This window comes from Amaranthus tricolor, chromosome 2, assembly GCF_026212465.1.
Source record: "Amaranthus tricolor cultivar Red isolate AtriRed21 chromosome 2, ASM2621246v1, whole genome shotgun sequence".
Taxonomy (NCBI): domain Eukaryota; kingdom Viridiplantae; phylum Streptophyta; class Magnoliopsida; order Caryophyllales; family Amaranthaceae; genus Amaranthus; species Amaranthus tricolor.
In genome coordinates, this window is record NC_080048.1 from 9,084,895 (window position 1) to 9,101,816 (window position 16,922).

General features: G+C 32.1%; 1 protein-coding gene across 4 annotated transcripts; it reads right to left on the reverse strand.

Moving 5' to 3' along the window:
* Positions 1 to 1,607: 1,607 nt before the first annotated feature.
* LOC130805338 (putative tRNA (cytidine(32)/guanosine(34)-2'-O)-methyltransferase) lies at positions 1,608 to 14,997 on the reverse strand. Of its 4 annotated transcripts, none has more exons than XM_057670096.1 (14): positions 14,495 to 14,997; positions 13,854 to 13,966; positions 13,213 to 13,386; positions 11,366 to 11,414; positions 11,167 to 11,260; positions 11,017 to 11,066; positions 10,582 to 10,631; positions 9,940 to 10,048; positions 9,090 to 9,150; positions 8,651 to 8,703; positions 7,802 to 7,894; positions 5,363 to 5,426; positions 3,253 to 3,360; positions 1,608 to 2,137 (listed from the first exon to the last, which is right to left on the reverse strand). In XM_057670096.1, exons 4-14 carry the CDS (start codon positions 11,390 to 11,392, stop codon positions 1,917 to 1,919), a joined length of 930 nt encoding a protein of 309 aa, XP_057526079.1. In that variant the 5' UTR covers positions 11,393 to 11,414; positions 13,213 to 13,386; positions 13,854 to 13,966; positions 14,495 to 14,997; the 3' UTR covers positions 1,608 to 1,916. The 4 variants fall into 4 exon arrangements, with proteins under 4 accessions (XP_057526079.1, XP_057526076.1, XP_057526077.1 ...); XM_057670093.1 differs by having other exon boundaries at positions 13,166 to 13,386; positions 14,495 to 14,987; XM_057670094.1 differs by lacking the exon at positions 13,854 to 13,966 and having other exon boundaries at positions 13,166 to 13,386; positions 14,495 to 14,987.
* Between the last annotated feature and the right edge of the window lie 1,925 nt (positions 14,998 to 16,922).

Here is a 16,922-nt window from a genome sequence, read left to right on the forward strand (position 1 = left end):
GTTGATAATTTATCTTATTCATTATAAATTTTCATCAATTTCCTCCAAATTCACTCATTTAAATGCTATGCAGTTTTTTCTATGTAATTCAAATTTCAAGGTTCATCACATACAAAGTAGATGGGGTTAAAAATTAAAAGATGCAACATAATATTCAAAAAGGTAAATAATTCACGTCATCTTGAAATAAAATTGAAAAAATTATAAAAAATCCAACCTAATAACTTCACCTATTTCAACTATAAATAAAATCTGAACTTTAGAAATATTCACTTAGAGTGCACTAAAATAACCAGCCTGTTTGAACAAGTTAGTTTTTTCTTTAAAAAAATATTAATTAAAACAAAAAAGAAACTGATTAACCCTACCCCTCCGCTGCATTTCTATCTTCTTTCTCTTCTTAGGTTTTGATAAAAAAAATTCTATTTCTACTATTTTATAATTGTTACAAAATAAGTTTGCTTCACTTAAATCCAATGAATCTATGTCCAACTACACATAGGCCCGGTTCATCTCGTAAATCCAGCCATTGAAAATTGTTTTTCCAAAATACATTTTTTTTTTTTTGTCATTTTAAAAGTTTAGAATACGCATTTTACATCTTAGAATGTACATTTTGAGTTTTAAAATTGACTATTTTAAGCCCTTAGAGTAGACTTTTCAAGTCTTAAAGTAGTCATTTTAACCATTGATAAAGAAATATTAAAGCTTAAAGTAGGAAATTTAAACCTTGAAATAGAGTTTGAAGCTTTGGAATAAACGTAGGGGTTTTAAGAATTAAAATTGACATTTTTAGTCTTAAAGTGAGTGTTTTAAGAGTTAAAATAGGTAGTTTGAAGCTTTTAAGTTGTGGAAAAACTTACATTTGAAGTCTTAAATTAAATGTTTTAAGGCTTGAAGTTGATGGGTTAAATTCTTTTTAAATCACTCATATGATTGCAAAACAAGTAAATTTTCATCTATGTACATTTAAAAAAATTTCCTTTAGTGAATCCTTCATCTTGTATTAATTGAAAAATAAATATCACTTTTTAAAAAATGCTCTAAATACAATTTTCACATAGCCTTATCTCTTTTCCTCGGCCAAACTTGTAATCCAAAAACAATATTTCAAAACTTACAAGAATTTGATATTTAACAACTTTTAATTTGTTCTTCTACTCAGAAATCTTGCCTATATTTGTTAAATTCCAATTCTGGAACCATATATATTTTCCTTAACACAAAGCACATAGAGGATCACTAATTGGAGGCAATTGTGATTTTATGAGAAAAGCTCAGAATGTCGGTGGTAAAATGTAAAAACTAACAGGGTTTGATGTTAAAATCAGAGACAAACCAAAATATAATATATGCCAAACCTAAAAAACACATAAATTTGAAGTGTTAAATTCAAGGAGACAGAATTAGTAAATAATAGTAGTGTATATCAATTAGTATTTTTCTTAGCATTTTAATTAACTTTTGACTTTATGAATGGTCAAGCAATTAAAAATATATTTCGTAAATTATTTTTAAGCAAACCAAATAGCCGATTTTTAAATCAAAATCAAAAGCTACTCATAGTAGCTTTTTCAATGACTTAACTTCGTGTTTTTTCTTCAATATACAACCAACAACCAACAAATGATTTTACTAAATATCTCCATAATAGTTAGCTTTAACAACTAGTTTAAACAATTGACTTATTAACTAATACTTATAACTAGTGAAACCAACAACCGACTAATAGTTCTTTGCCAAACAGACCCAACTAATGATAAATAACTCTAATATTGTATAGCAAAAAAGTTATCAACCCAATGATGATCAACTAACCAGTTTAAAGATTTAAATTAAAAATAAAAATTCTTAATCAATTGGAGAAAACTAGAATAAATTTGAATTTTGCATCAACAAGAATCAAAGGAAAGGTTTTAAAGTTGTCGAACGCCTTGATTTGCAGCTTTCTTGAGCTCCAGTGCCCTTTTATAAGGAGGAGCAATGGGAGGTTGCACAGGGTCCAAGCTCTTGTAAGCCCCTTCAGCAACTTGGGGTAAGGGGTACGATCGATCCGAGTCATATCCACTAAGATCTCCACAAGCCAAAAATGGAATATATATTTTATTTGGTCCTTCTAACCATGCACTGCTGCAGTCTGTTCACTCAATACCCAGAAGGAAACATCAATTAGAGTCATCAACCAGTACTACTATCATAAATTTAAAGAGATTAAATAAGATAAATCACAAAAATATAAGCTCGGATTTCACTAGAAAGACTAAGAAGTGCGATGAAGTGCAGGAGGCGGTGGAAAAAATAAGTCTACAAAAGACGCTTCACATAAGGAGACTCCTATTTTTTTTGGAGGTACAGGGAGGGGGAGGGGGCTGGGGAGGCACGCAACGAGAATTGAACTCAGGTTGCACATAGGGAAAGTGCTACATACTCCAGAGAGACAAAATCCGATTCTCAAGAGTCTCCTATTTTTAGCAGGCATGAAAATTAATCAATCTCCTATATAGATAATAAAAGAGATCCCAATAAAGATGTTGGGGAATAGAGATCAATGATCAATCATTCCACGACTCATGGCTAAATCGATGTTGATATAACTAAGGGGTTACCTAGGCACCGACAACTGACAGGAGAAAAGTGTTAGGTACAGGGATAGTAATGAAACTGGCCATGAGTATAGGTCTTGAAGGGTTTTGGATTGAAATTACCAGCTCTTAATGTAAAGGAATAGACTAAGAATTAGAATTTTCTAAATTACTAATTCGAAAGCAATAAGACAATATCAGTGGTCAATGGAATGTGCACAGTGCACTTATGTATTACATCTGTATTGAGTCCACAACTCAAGGCTACAAGCCTACAACATTTACTCCCTCAGATTAAGTAATGATCTAAATGCTTTTTGAAAATCTCACATCTTCTATCCATCAAAGTATTTTCTTTGGTCCCATCGCAACTGAAATTGCTCACATGTTGTGCTACGTGAGTAAATTAAGCACAGATGAAGCGAATATTATGTAGTAGATCGCACTGATCTGAGTCGTGTCAGGAAAGATTTCGACGACAAAAAAACATGTAGATTCATCCATATGCAATTGAACAGTCATATACTTGTAAAAATATATTTGATAAATAAGATCCAATGCAGTTGGATGTCAATGTGGGTGATTATGTTTCAGAGTGTTGCAGCATCTAAGCATATAACTCGTTCAACAAAGACCTAGAGGTCAAAAGATACAAGCAAAAACTGCTTACCCAAATCATCTGCTCCAGAGGGACTACCAACCTCCTTCAGAAGACGATATAAATCCTTCTCACTGAACCCTTCAGGAGTAGAGTAACCCTCACAAACTACAAATGCCTCTGCAAAAAACATTATGTCAAAAAACTATTTTTTTTATGATGTCTTGAGCATTAGAAAATCACAAGGTGGGGAAAAAAATCAAGGCATACCATACGGACTGATTATACATTACTTTAACATATTGTATGGATTGAAATTTAAGAGGGAAAGGAAGGGAGGGAATCGGAGGGAATAGGAACAAAATATATTTGAAGGATAAAAAATAAAACATGGAAGCGAAAGAAGTTGAGTTAAGAAGGAAAAGAAGGGAGGGAATTGGAAAGGATTGATGCCTTTCTATTTCTAATAAACAAGATATTTCTGATGTTAGAAAGGTTTGGAAGGAATATCATTTGCCTTCCTCACTCCTTAATTACTTGAATATGAGCATTACATAAAATTTTGCTGGTGATGTATTGCATAATGACTAGAATATTAAAAAAGAATATGCATGTAAATTGCAAGGGATAGGGATCGGTCAAGTTACCAAGCCAACAATCTTGAGTTTTTCCAACCTCTATTCCAAATTTTACACTCATGATTATCCATTAATATTCCTTCAAATTCCTCCCTCTTGATTGCACCAAATATTACATTTTAATTACTCCAAATTGTTACTTAAATTGTGTATTTCCATGCTTTTTATTCTATACATTGCATTTTACGTTTGTTAGGAGTTATTTTTGTCTCCATCTGTTCGTAAATGCTGGAAAGGTAAGGAGAAATATAAGCTAAAAGTAGCCCAAACTCGATCGGATATCACACCTAAACTAAGGAGGAAGCTCTGAGTCACGAAGACAGACCATATTTCACCAATACTCAGTCGAGCAAAGCCTTCCAAGACCCTATTGGGTTTTCCCAATACCAGACCGAATATGCTAGCTAGTTTGAACTAATCAAGTACGCAATTTATGTACATACCAGATCGGGTATGCCAATACCCGTCAGGTATTGTGCCTAGTCAGGAGATTATCCAGATTTATACTAAGGTTTAGTACCCCTTGTGTCACCTCATTTTCTTCAAACCTTTTTCTAGGGATTGACACCTGCAAAGGTTTCTATTTATTACATTCAATAATATGACTTTTTTGTTATTATTATTTTGTTCTTAATTTATATTATATTTTAGATCTTTATTAGGATTTAAAAGGTGAAAACTGTAAGGGTTACACAATGATTGAATAAGATTGTTGGATTTAAATATGATTTAAAGTTATCTACAACGTACTGGTTTTAATTGCTATTAATTCCTCATGGAGATCTCCGTGAGACCGTGACCAATAAGTAGTTCATTAGAATTCCCTAATGACCGACTAAGAACTAATGTTTGATTAATCTCAGATGAGTTAATGAAATCGCAAAGTTGTCCAAATCACAATTTAGTTTTTGGTATAGTTAGATTTTATTTTAATTGTTTCTGAGATCGTCAATATTTCTATTGACTAATCCTACAATGATATTAATGATAACTTGGTTGATTTGTATATTCTAGATTTGTTCTTTCGTGTTAATCTCCATTTAGAGTCACTATGTGTCTTTCATTCATATCTTTGTACGCCCAGCATGTCATAGCATCTTATCCATTTGAATTTACGTTAGAAAATTGCCACTCCCTGTGTTCAATCTGGACTACCCTAAATTAAGTTTTCGTTATTTTCTGTTTATAAATTGTATCTTTGACTCTAGGGTTGAATGACGACCCCATTCATCTCTCCCCATTTTTATCCAAACAAAAGATAGTCTCTCCAAATCTCTCCCCTAACTTTCCCTCCATCCAAACAAAGTGTAAGTGTTTAGTACTAATAACTCACAATTATCAATATCGATGTACCTCTATTTGCTTAGTGGAGGTGCTACGTATACTGATATACAGTAGGATTGAAGATGCCGATTTGACAAAAATGAACGAGGAATAAAGTGAATTAAAATTTTCCATGTTGCAGAAAGAAAAAATCAAATCTCCAAACAGATGCAGAAACAGATAAATCATACTAAAACTAAGGAATATATATATTCGCTTACCGATACTAGAGTTACGGCTGCTTTTTGGTTTTGCAAATGTCACTTTAGGGAAGAAAAGTTTTAGCTGCAACAGAATAAGATAAGGCAAAGAGACAATCTGAGATCAGACCACAATTTTGATAAAGTTCTTATGTGAACATATTATGGGATAATCATTGAACAAAAGTCTTCTTTATGATTCCTTATACTTGTTAATCTTCACTATTCACACAATATAGATGAATATACATGATGTTGCCACACTTTCAATGTGATAAACCACATAAGAATGCATCACATATTACAATCAAAGGCCACATTTCAGAAAATTGGAATATCAAAGTAAATGGAAAAAATGTAGTACAAAAAATGTTCAAAAAAAGACTAACATGTATCTTTTACAATAAAGTACTTAAGAAATGAGAAGTCCACCAATCACAAAACTAAGCAAAAAACCATCATGTTGCACATACTCGCAGGCATTGGATAAGACACAAGTGTTGGAAGCTCTAGTGTGCAATTTGTAATATTTGGCAGCACAGTGAGTCAGTGACATAGTCAATTGGTCATACAAACGTCTTGAACAACTTGTCTTAAAAGTAGAAAAAAAAATGAAGTGTTAGCTATGCAAATGTTGCAAGCAAATAAAACTAAGTACTTGGTGTTTTCTAGTTGCTGCTCTTCTCTTTTAGAGCTTTTTTTAGTAGCGTAGCAATTAACAATGATGTAGAAAGTATAATGTAGCCTAGTCCAGAAGAGTAGTGGACAAAGGATCTGGGAGATGTTGGCAGCATAGCGCAAAATTACGGACGCGACAGGCTAGGTAGAGTGTTGGTCATGTAGAGATTAATAAACACAAGAAAATCAATGCATGTAGCCTAGTCCAGAAGAGTAGTGGACAAAGGATCTGAGAGATGTTGGCAGCACAGTGCAAAATTACGGACACAACAGGCTAGGAAGAGTGTTGGTCATATAGAGATTAATAAACACAAGAAAATCAATGCTCTTTGTTTAAGAACGCAAGAAATCACAGTTTTCTATTGTGATAATATATTAATTAATAGTACTCCATATATTAAATGTTCCCCCAAGATAGATAACATAATACATCTGTAAATAAACTAAAAAGAAAACTTTTCCATTAATCACAAATCTCCAAGTAAAAGAGGAAGTTCTTGGGAGCATATAAAATGTTAATAAGCTCACCCTATCACATATTATTAATCAAGGTAGTACAAACGTAAATTTTTAGAAAAAAAATTAGATAACAGAAGTTGAGAATAGAGATAAATTGAGGTTTATTTGCAATACACAATAGAGATAATCAAGTACTCCCTCCGCTTTTTTGTGAGTCTCACTTTCCAATTTGGGGAGATTCTTTTTGTTTGTCTCACTTTCTAGTGTCTAATTTTGTTTAGACAAAACTTGAACCACTTAATTCTTTAATACTTCCCTAATCCACAACAAATTAAACTTAACAACCACCTAACAAATCAACAGCCTCTATGGAAACAACCAAGACCAGCACTAACCACCACCATGAGCAACTTCTCCCTTGCAGTGCCACCTCAGCAACCTACCCCGCCTAGTTGATAGCCTCACCTACCACCATACAATTGCAGCCCCATACCAAAATTTACCCTTGCAATCACCAAACCAAAGTCACCATAAATACAAGGAAAAATTACCGTAAATAATACAACCTTTTGTTAATTTCCCTATAATAATACCAATTATTTATTAACCATGAATAATACCAACTTAAAGGGGTGTTTTCCTAGAAAATCCCTAACATGTTAAAAATCAAACCATAGGTGATTATAAGATAAAAAAATTAGTAAATTAGTTAATAAACTAAAGTTGGTATTATTCCAGGAAAATACCTCCCTAAGTTGGTATTATTCATGGTTAATCAATAGTTAGTATTATTGTAGGGAAATTAACAAAAGGTTGTATTATTTACGGTAATTTTTCCTAAATACAATCACCACTGGAATTACCTTTAAAAACATACACAATCACCATATCGACTCCCAAATGCCATACCTACATTGGATTCACCTAGAAGACGCCAAAAGCAACACTAACTTTGAAAAGTTGGCAGCCTCACCTTAATTTTCAAAAAAAAAAAAGTGAAAAAGTTGATGGTAGAAAGAGAGAAGTTGATTCAGTAGATGCAAATTTCTTGGAAGCATGTCAACATAGACACATAGGCCAGAGCGGGCGTTTTTTATACTAAGAAAGAGGACAAAGAAACAATTATTAATCTCTTTAGCAGAAGAAGACAGATACATTGGTATTGTAAAACGAAGGAACAAAACAAAAGAGCAAAAGATTTCTTTAGCAGTTGAGGTAAAACAGGTGGTAGCTTAAACCCTGGATTACAAACGTCACAAGTCATGAGCAACACTAAGAAAACAATCATATAAGAAATCTTAGTATCACAATTACAAAATTCACCTGGCAATACAGGAGACTTGTGTCTTTTCCACGGAATATCTTTGCAATAAATTTCCCTCCTTTCCTCAATATGTGAGTAACAATAGTCAAACCCTAAAGGAAAATATTCCAAGATAGTCAATTAGTCAATAACAAAACGCAATGAAAAACAAACAAAAACAAAATACACATAAAGGGATACATATTCATAGTACATGTCACATTTACTTCCAACATTTTCATGGTGAAATGGAGGTTGCACCTGAAAGCCCCTAGGTAAGATTCCATAGGAAGTATTAGAAGATTTAAGGTAGCTTCACTTCTAATGGTCTCATAATTGACAAACAATTAACTTTAAGCAACATATAAATCTTTATTTAAAGATATCGTAACTCTATAAGATACAGATGAGTCACTAATAGAATATATGAGGAAAAGAAGATCCACAAAAATCAATGGAAATATAGTAAAAAGTAGGATACGATGACAGCTGACTCTTGCTTATTTTGGAGCTCAATATGCACTCACTGCTGATGTGAATAAACTCTCTTGACTATGTGTAATCTATCAGTCAACTACGTCTTGGATTAATCAATGTTGTCTACATATATCATTCATGACTATGAAATGAGAAAATAAATACAGTCCAGGCTCATGATACAGCTTGACTTGCTTTTCTTCATTCATACAAAACATAAAGCAAGCCTTATCAATTCCAATAACCCTAAGTATACATAGCAAATATCAAGACAAGAGGATAACTGAATCTAAAAATTGTAAAGTCAATACAGGCAATCACATTTTCACCATTACCAAATATTTACAAGTATGCAGCAGTGGTTAATCAGGGGTGAAGGAAAAAAAACTTACTGCCAGTATGAGCTGAGATTGAACAAACTCATCCATATCATGAAGTCCAGTAACTGTGAATCAAGAAGACTACAAAAATCAACATAAATAGCCAAATAAAACAGTATTAACATAAAACTCAATACAGAAAATGGAACCTGATACAACGACATGCCATTACCTAAATGGCATACTGGAAGGTTGTTCCCGCCTAGACGGGATTCTAGGGTTGAATGCACGTAATCTTGTAATAACAAAGCTGTTGTTTCCAATTAACCCTTGATTACAAAAAACATCTACAACTTCACGTAAGTAAGAAGTGTAATGAATCAATGTGCCATTTTAAATTTTACTAGTCCATTATATTGTACAAAAAATCATTATAGAAGCCGAAATTTGATAAGGGTACAAATATCACTTAATAGAGTTGTAATGCATGTGAGTTATGAAATTAGCTAACCATCAGGTGCACCATCACAAACGACCAAGTCAGCCTTACATCCATCAAAATGCCGAATGACCTAAAAAATAATAAGAGAATTACATAGAAAAAACTTCCCATAGAAGCCAAAAAAAATTCATTTGAACTTCAAAGTACACAAAAACAAGGTCCATGACTCCAGGGATTGGTAATAATATATCCAGTGTCAACTATAAAAACACAGGAAATATCAACTAAATACATACAGAACAGGCAAAAAAATAAATTGAGACATATTAAGCTACCATGTCTAAGATATAAGTCAAAGTTTCCCTCTATACAGCCTTTCCAAAAGAGTTTAAATCAATCTAAATGGTAATGAAAACTCATTCTAGCTTGACTACCTATATCAACAAATGCCAAGGGACAAGAAGCACATTAAACTTCCGTAATTCCATGTCACGATAATGATGTTCAACATAACCATTCAAATTAGTGAGAGAAATTTTTACAAATGTAAACTCTTCTAACACAACCTAGAGATCACTTGGCAGTTGGCACCAAACATTCAAACTTGCCGAGCCTAAAAGTACCAACTTAAAGAGAATGAATTCAATATACTGTCAGCACATGTCGGGCACTCATCATAAACCATACCAGTAAATAAATTTTGTTCGCAGGTAAAAAAATTCAAGGAAAAGCTATCACTGAATTTGACAGGAAGGTAGCCAGAGTGCAGCTCCAAAACTTGAATCTTTACATAGACGACAATTTCAATCCTTTAAGGATTAAAATTCACAATTCGTACTTCACTATAAACAGAGATCAAAAATTAAGTGAAATTTAAATCACACATATAATGATACTATGGAAAATTTTAAACCCTTACCACTTCAGCTGTTCTAGCATTCGTGATGTCACCCTGAACTTCAATGACTCCTTCTATTGGAGCCATTGGCTGCAAATCGACAGCCACTATAAGGGGAAGATCAATATCCCTGCAGAAAAATGATATAAAGATGAATCATTATCATTTGGTTCCTTCAAGATGACTAAACAAGAATTTAAGAAAAATTCTCACAATCTAAGTATAACATTGTAATAAAGCAAATTTGGCATGCATTTCAAAACATATAGGTTCAGGGAACATATCAAAGAAAAATATATACTCACTGTGCATTGCATGGGCTTTAATCTAAAATTCAAAACAATCTTATAGAATTGACTATCAAAAGATAACCAAGACACAAAGATTTGACGCATATCCTGGAACTCCTAAATTCCCAATTTAAATTGCCAATCTAAAATTCGAGGTATCAACCACACGAGATATGGTCACAAAATAATTGATGGAACTCCTGGAACATTTGACACATATCCTCAAAAATTAATCAGTCTCATTTAGAAGGAAATAGAAGCTAAGATTGGCAAAATAAAGCAGTTAAGACCATCTTGTTCCCAATTTGAACAAAGTTAAGACAACCATATGAATGATCCCTAATAATGTTAAAACTAAGAAAAGAAAACATACCTAGCATCAGGTGAAAGCTTTGCAGGGAGATATAACTTCCGACTCAAAACCTAAGTAGCAAAACTCAAAGATAAGACCTCCTAGTGCGTAAAGTGTGATCAGCTCAAAAATTTTTAATGTTTTGAATTAACACACATTCATAATATAAAAGCACAAAAATACACATTAGAGACATGAAAATGTAATTAGAAATGATGAGCACATCTCATCTTCAATTTAAACTATAAGTTAGAGTGTACATTGATTTTTAACATATTGCTACCTTTCAAAAATTGTTATGTCATGTTTCACATAATCTGCGTTTTAAAGGGGAAAAAAAATGACGGCATATGAAGTTGCTACAATGGTATCCTTGCACTACTACTTGTATCAATCAAAGAGCACTAAAGAAACAAAAGTGGTGTAGAACAAATGCTAAAGTTGAGAAACAAAAACCTGACTCCAGCTACCAGGTGCTGCACAAAGATCCACCACCCTCTTCACCCCTGAAAATTCCATCAATTCTTATCAAAATCTAAGATTTATAACAAACTTCAAGCAGATGCACATAAAAGGTACATCATATGAGCAACGATCACAACATACCTTCAAATATATTGAATTCCTCATCAATTTGGAGGAGCTTAAATGCACTTCGAGCTCTCCATCCCTCTTCTTTTGCTTTTCTGTAGTAAATATCCTGTAATGAGCTAGCTTTAGTAAAACCAGAAACTTCCGAGGCAGAAGACCAAATAACAACTGAATTTCAATGGAAAAAGAATTCACATTAAGAAAAAGAACAAACCCTTTTGTCCCTTGAAGCTTTTCCCATTGCTGACTTTATGCTCGGCAAACTAAATTTCAATACCAGATTTAGTTGAATAATCAACGAAAATGCATTCAATCAACAAAAAAAAAAAAAGAAATCGAAAGAGAAATGTAGCCAAAGTCTAAAATAGTAAAACCACACCAACATTATGTTTAGATAACATTTTCGAAAGGAATGGAAGGTTCATAAGGGAGGGAAGGGTAAGGAAGGGGAGGGAAGAATAGTGCGCTGCCTTCCAATTTCCAATGTTGGAAGGATTTGTTTAGTTTAAAATGTGAAGGAGTTCATCCTTCTTATTTCTAGTTTTGTTCCCTACATCTTCCTTTAATGGTATCCAAGTGAGGAAAATGATGTCATTTTGACAAATGTTGAAATAATTACTTTATAAAGAACATTTCAAATAAGTTACAACTCAAAATAAGTAAACAGTTTATTCTACTATTAAATAATTAAACATTCAAAATCAATCTAAATTCACTATTATTCTACAAATACCTATTCATTTTTTATTTTAATCAAATCAAAAATGATAAAACACACCCATTGTATCAAATTGCAAGTCAAGAGTACTTACATACCCATATACTTAATTTACAGTTAAATCAAATCAAAAGAAAATAAGAAATCATATACATATACACAATACCCAATTGAAAGAAAACAAATTGAAACAAATTCAATCAAAAAGAAATTTGCCATTAAGAAAACAAATTCAAACAAATCAAATCAAAAAAACCATTTACACTTATTCAATTAATTTATTCAAAAACATTACCAAACTGACTCGGGCTCACGGTTGTAAGCCTATACCCAGCAGGTCCGGTGACCGAATAGACTACGGTTGAACCTGGGCGGCCTGGGTTAACATTATTAAGACCTTAACAAATAACAACTCATCTAACTTATTCTCTTGTTCTATATAGTCTATACAACTAGGTTTTTGAACAAATTAAAGTGTTGTCCAGGCCTACCCGGATGCCCCTTCCTTCCGCAAACAGTGGCGGACCTAGGATTTGAAACATGGGGTTGCGAACCTAATAAAAGCGCCTTGATTCTCATTAACAAGTAAAGCATAACTTGAAAAACTATAACATTAATAAAGTAAATATTGGTTCTTTAATTAGTGTGGGAATTGGGATAGAAGTTGGAATAGGTTCTTGATATGAATTTGGTGTTTGAGAAGGAGTTCCCATAGATTCTTCATGCTTTCTCATTGTTAAAAAAATTTGTAATAGTTGAATCTTTTAATGACTTCATCCTAAAATCAATACAGCAAAATTATAAAATAAACTTGATACTTTATAAGTTAATCAAAGTTATAATTAAAATGATGTTGTTTAATTTTATTCATGAATAACAATCACTAAAATCATATACAAACACAAATACAAATTCTAATTCTAAATTGAACTATCATAAATCATAATTGAAAATAAATAAAATTTAAATTATCATTATTTAAAGAAAATTGAAATTCTAATTCATAAACAATTACAACAAATAATACCCAAATAAAATTGATTTTATCATTATTAAAAACAAATTAAATTGAACCCAAATCAAAGTTACTTTATCAATTATCATAGAATTATACCCAAAACCAAATCAAACTTACTTTGACATAGTATTATACCCAAAGGCCAAAGCAAATTAAAATTTAAATTCACAAAACAATTACAACAAATAATAGTATAATACCCAAATGGCCAAATCATAAATTGTAATTTACACATATAATGATATAAAATTGATTTGTTCATAATCATAGAATTATACCCAAATGGAAATGAATCAATGATGAACTTGGAATGTTAGAATTATACTCAGAAGTCAGAAACAGCAGACGTCCCAGGTCCCCAGGCGGCACCGCGGCAGCGTCACTGTGTCAGTCACCGAGCCACGCCTCCACGGTCAGAAACAGCAGGTTGCAGGCCGGCAGCGGGTACTGGATAGGCAACAGAGCGGAAGTTGGAATGTGACAATGTTGTTTGCCGTGACTGTCGGAGGAAGAACCGTATTAGGCAAGATTCACAAAACAGCAATTAGAGGGAAATTGAATAGGCAAAAATTTCCTTTCTTTAATTCATTAATTACTCTCATTAAATATTAATAAAGTTAAAATTATAAATTATCACATGTGAGTGTTGTAGCCTATTGGTAGTACTTATGCTTACCAAAAGGTCATGGGTTCGAGACCCAAGAGCTACTTTCTTGAAATTTTATTTTTTTCAATGGGGTTGCATATGCAGCCCCACCACACATTGGGTCCGCCCCTGTCCGCAAAGTTCATCTAAATCAAAATTTATCAAGTTCATACGATTCAAAGGAATTTAATAATGTCAACTAGAAATTAAAATCCTGTCAAATTCATCCAATTCTAAGAAATTTAATAAAATTAGTTAAAAATTAAAACACCTACAATGAAACTATAAGATATTAAATCATTTTCAGTGGGTATGCATACCTAATAGGATTAAAGTGCTAACAAGGGAACGCGGTTTGAAGAGGTTAGTTGTGGCTCAATGGCGGCGGAGTTGGTGTGACTGGATGAGCAAGGCGGGTGGACTGCGTGGCTGGCTGGTAGCAGGGGCGAAACCAGAAAAATAGACGAGGGATGTCGATAATTAAAATAAAAAAAAGATTAAATCAATTGCATTAAAAAATTATATTAAACAACAATTGATTAAGGTAATTGTCTACGTCGAGTTTTCATACAATCATTAATCACAAATTCAAGATTGAACTATCAAACTAAATTACTAAAATACAAATAACTAATTAATCACAATTATACAACCTTTAAAGTTTAAACTATCTAAATAATTAATCACAATTGTCAATTGCTATTTGCTAAATAGGTAATTACTAATTAGGTAAATAATAAAAACCCTAACTTTTTAAAAGCCCTAATTTCACCTAAGCACTACTAAGAAAATTATAAAACTAAAAACCATACTTTATCTAAATAGATAAACATATAAATTATAAAAACCCTAATTTTTAAACAAATAGATAATTTCATAAACTCATAAACAAATAGATTAAAGATAAACAAATACAATTAAGAATTAAAAAGGAGAAACATAAAAGCCCTAATTTATTTACCTAGTCCACTGATTGCCGCCAGTGAAGGGCTTGCCGCCGGTGCCCGGTTGCTGCTGAGTCAAGATTACCACGACCGGCGCCCCTGATTGATGTCCTGTTCGGCTTCTCAATCACGCTGGTTCGTGAAAATGGTAGGGAAGTAAAGTTTTTACTAGTTTTTGAAATTGGAAAATAGGTGAGGAAATGAGAAGGAAGAAGGCTGGTGTTTTTTCACAAAAAAAAAAAAGGGAATTACAGAGGGGTGTGTCGTGTGCCAGGGCCAAAAGGTGCTTTATTATCAAATTCAGAAAAGCCAAAAAAAATTTGTGGTAGATGGATTTGAACCTTAACCTCTTAATTAAAAGTTCAAGAGAACGCGGCTTGAAGAGGTTAGTTGTGGCTTAATGGCGGCGGAGTTGGTGCTACTGGATCGGCTGAGCAAGGCGGGTGGACTGCATGGCTGGCTGGTAGGCAGCAGTGGTTCGCAGAGGAGTTCAGGTCTTTTGCGTTTCTTCAAGTTCCTTATTATACTCATGCCCCTTATGCATGAAATTTTGTTGGACCTATAACAATCCAATCTTTTTCATGATTTTTTTTTACAATAATTCATCTATTGATTAAACTTGAATATGCTTGGTAACTGGATACTTTGCTATAGTAAATTTTATTTTTAAAAAGGATAAATTAAAATAAAATAACAAAAAATATTAAAAACAATGTAAAAAAAATGATTTTTTTTAATTGTTGGAATTTTATGTAAATTTTCAAAAATTTTCTTCTATTTTATATTAATTTTCGGTTTATTTTTTTTGGTGAATTACTAACTATAGCAAGCTATCGGATTATCCAAGTTTACTCAAGGAAAATATCTTTAAAGTTGGGATTATTTATGATTAATCAATAGGCGAAATTATTGTAGAAAAATCATTAAAAAATTTAGATTATTCTAAATAAATTTTTCCAATTTTTTATCATCGAGAGGGTATTATGGATAATGCAAAAGATTCGATCTTAGTGATTCTCTTTTAAAATTTTAAAAGTTTGATGTTTTATTTATTTTACTAAGGTCCGAATTTGCATGCCTTTTTTAATGAATGATCTATCAATTTTCTTCACCTCACGTATCTAATTATTATTGATTGCTAATTTTTGGAATTAAAAAGAAACTAAAATATATTCTAACAGAAAAACGAAATAAAAAATGATTTTTAGAATAAAAAAAAGTAAAAAAACAAAAAAAAAAAAACCTTCCTCAACGTACGACAACCCTCCCCCATCCAACAACCTACTATGTCTCCACCCTCTCTCCACACTCCCTTTTCCCATACCACTGCCACCCCTTTCTCTCCTCTCCCCTTACCTTGCAAAATTAAATATAAAACAAATACTAACTTTCCTTTCTATTTCAAATTTAATCACTTAAATAAATCTTAACTACAATTGTTCAAATTTCATCTCAAAATTAGATCGAATTTGATCAAAGTTTGGGTGATTTCATGTTGTTAGAAATGGAGTTTTTGAGTGAGAAAGGGAAGGGGTGGGATTGGGGGTGGCGCAAGGAAAGGAGAGAAAGGTGTGGCACACGAAAAGGGGCGAAGTAACTAGTGGTGACAAACATAATGGGTTCGTGGTGGTGGTTGCATACAATGAGTACCATTTGACTTTTCACGGATTTTAAGGTGAGTCAAAAGTGGAACTATAAGGGTAGGAAAGAGAGTGGTATTATAGGTTTTTAATGAAAGCGAGGAAAATTAGTATAGGTAATGGAGGGTATAATTGAAAATAAGATAAAGCTACTAAGGACATAAAAGTTAAAAACCCATACCAAAAATAGAATTGGAACAATTAAGGTAACTTGACCATAAAAGGAAATGGGACACATAAACTGAATAGGAGAGAGTATTTTAAAATTTTTTCTCAATTTAAGTATTTTTTTGAATTTTTGAATTTTTTTTATTAGAAAATTACCATGAGCAATACAACATTTTGTTAATTTCCCTATAATAATACCAAATAAAGGATGTTTTTCTAGAAAATCTCTAACATGTTAAAAGTCAAACTATAGGTAATTATAACGCAAAAAAATTAGAAAATTAGTTAATAAACTAAAGTTCGTATAATTCTAGAAAAATAGTCCCTACGTTGATACTATTCATGATTAATCAATAATTAGTATTATTATAGAAAAAATTAATAAAAGTTTGTACTATTCATGATAATTTTTTCTTTTTTATTTTTTAAAAAGTTTTATTTAAATAAATTTAAAAAACAAATAACAATGTGACATGTAGCTTCTTTTTTAATCAAGCAACATGAGGCTATTTCGATCTTTAAAGGAAGAAGGATGAGAAAATTTTCAAGTCAATATGTATAAACAAAGAATTATTATATAATAAAATTAGAAGATTTCTCTATATTCACCTTCTGTTTTTTTGGCTTATTGAAATCA

Excerpts from the sequence above, each read along its gene's own strand:
- LOC130805338 (XM_057670096.1), bottom strand. The coding sequence starts at position 11,392 with ATGGGAAAAGCTTCAAGGGACAAAAGG. Across the intron at positions 5,427-7,801 it reads CAAGTCTCCTGTATTGCCAG|CTAAAACTTTTCTTCCCTAA; the intron begins GTGAATTTTGTA and ends ATTCTGTTGCAG. Across the intron at positions 2,138-3,252 it reads CTCTGGAGCAGATGATTTGG|ACTGCAGCAGTGCATGGTTA; the intron begins GTAAGCAGTTTT and ends TTGAGTGAACAG.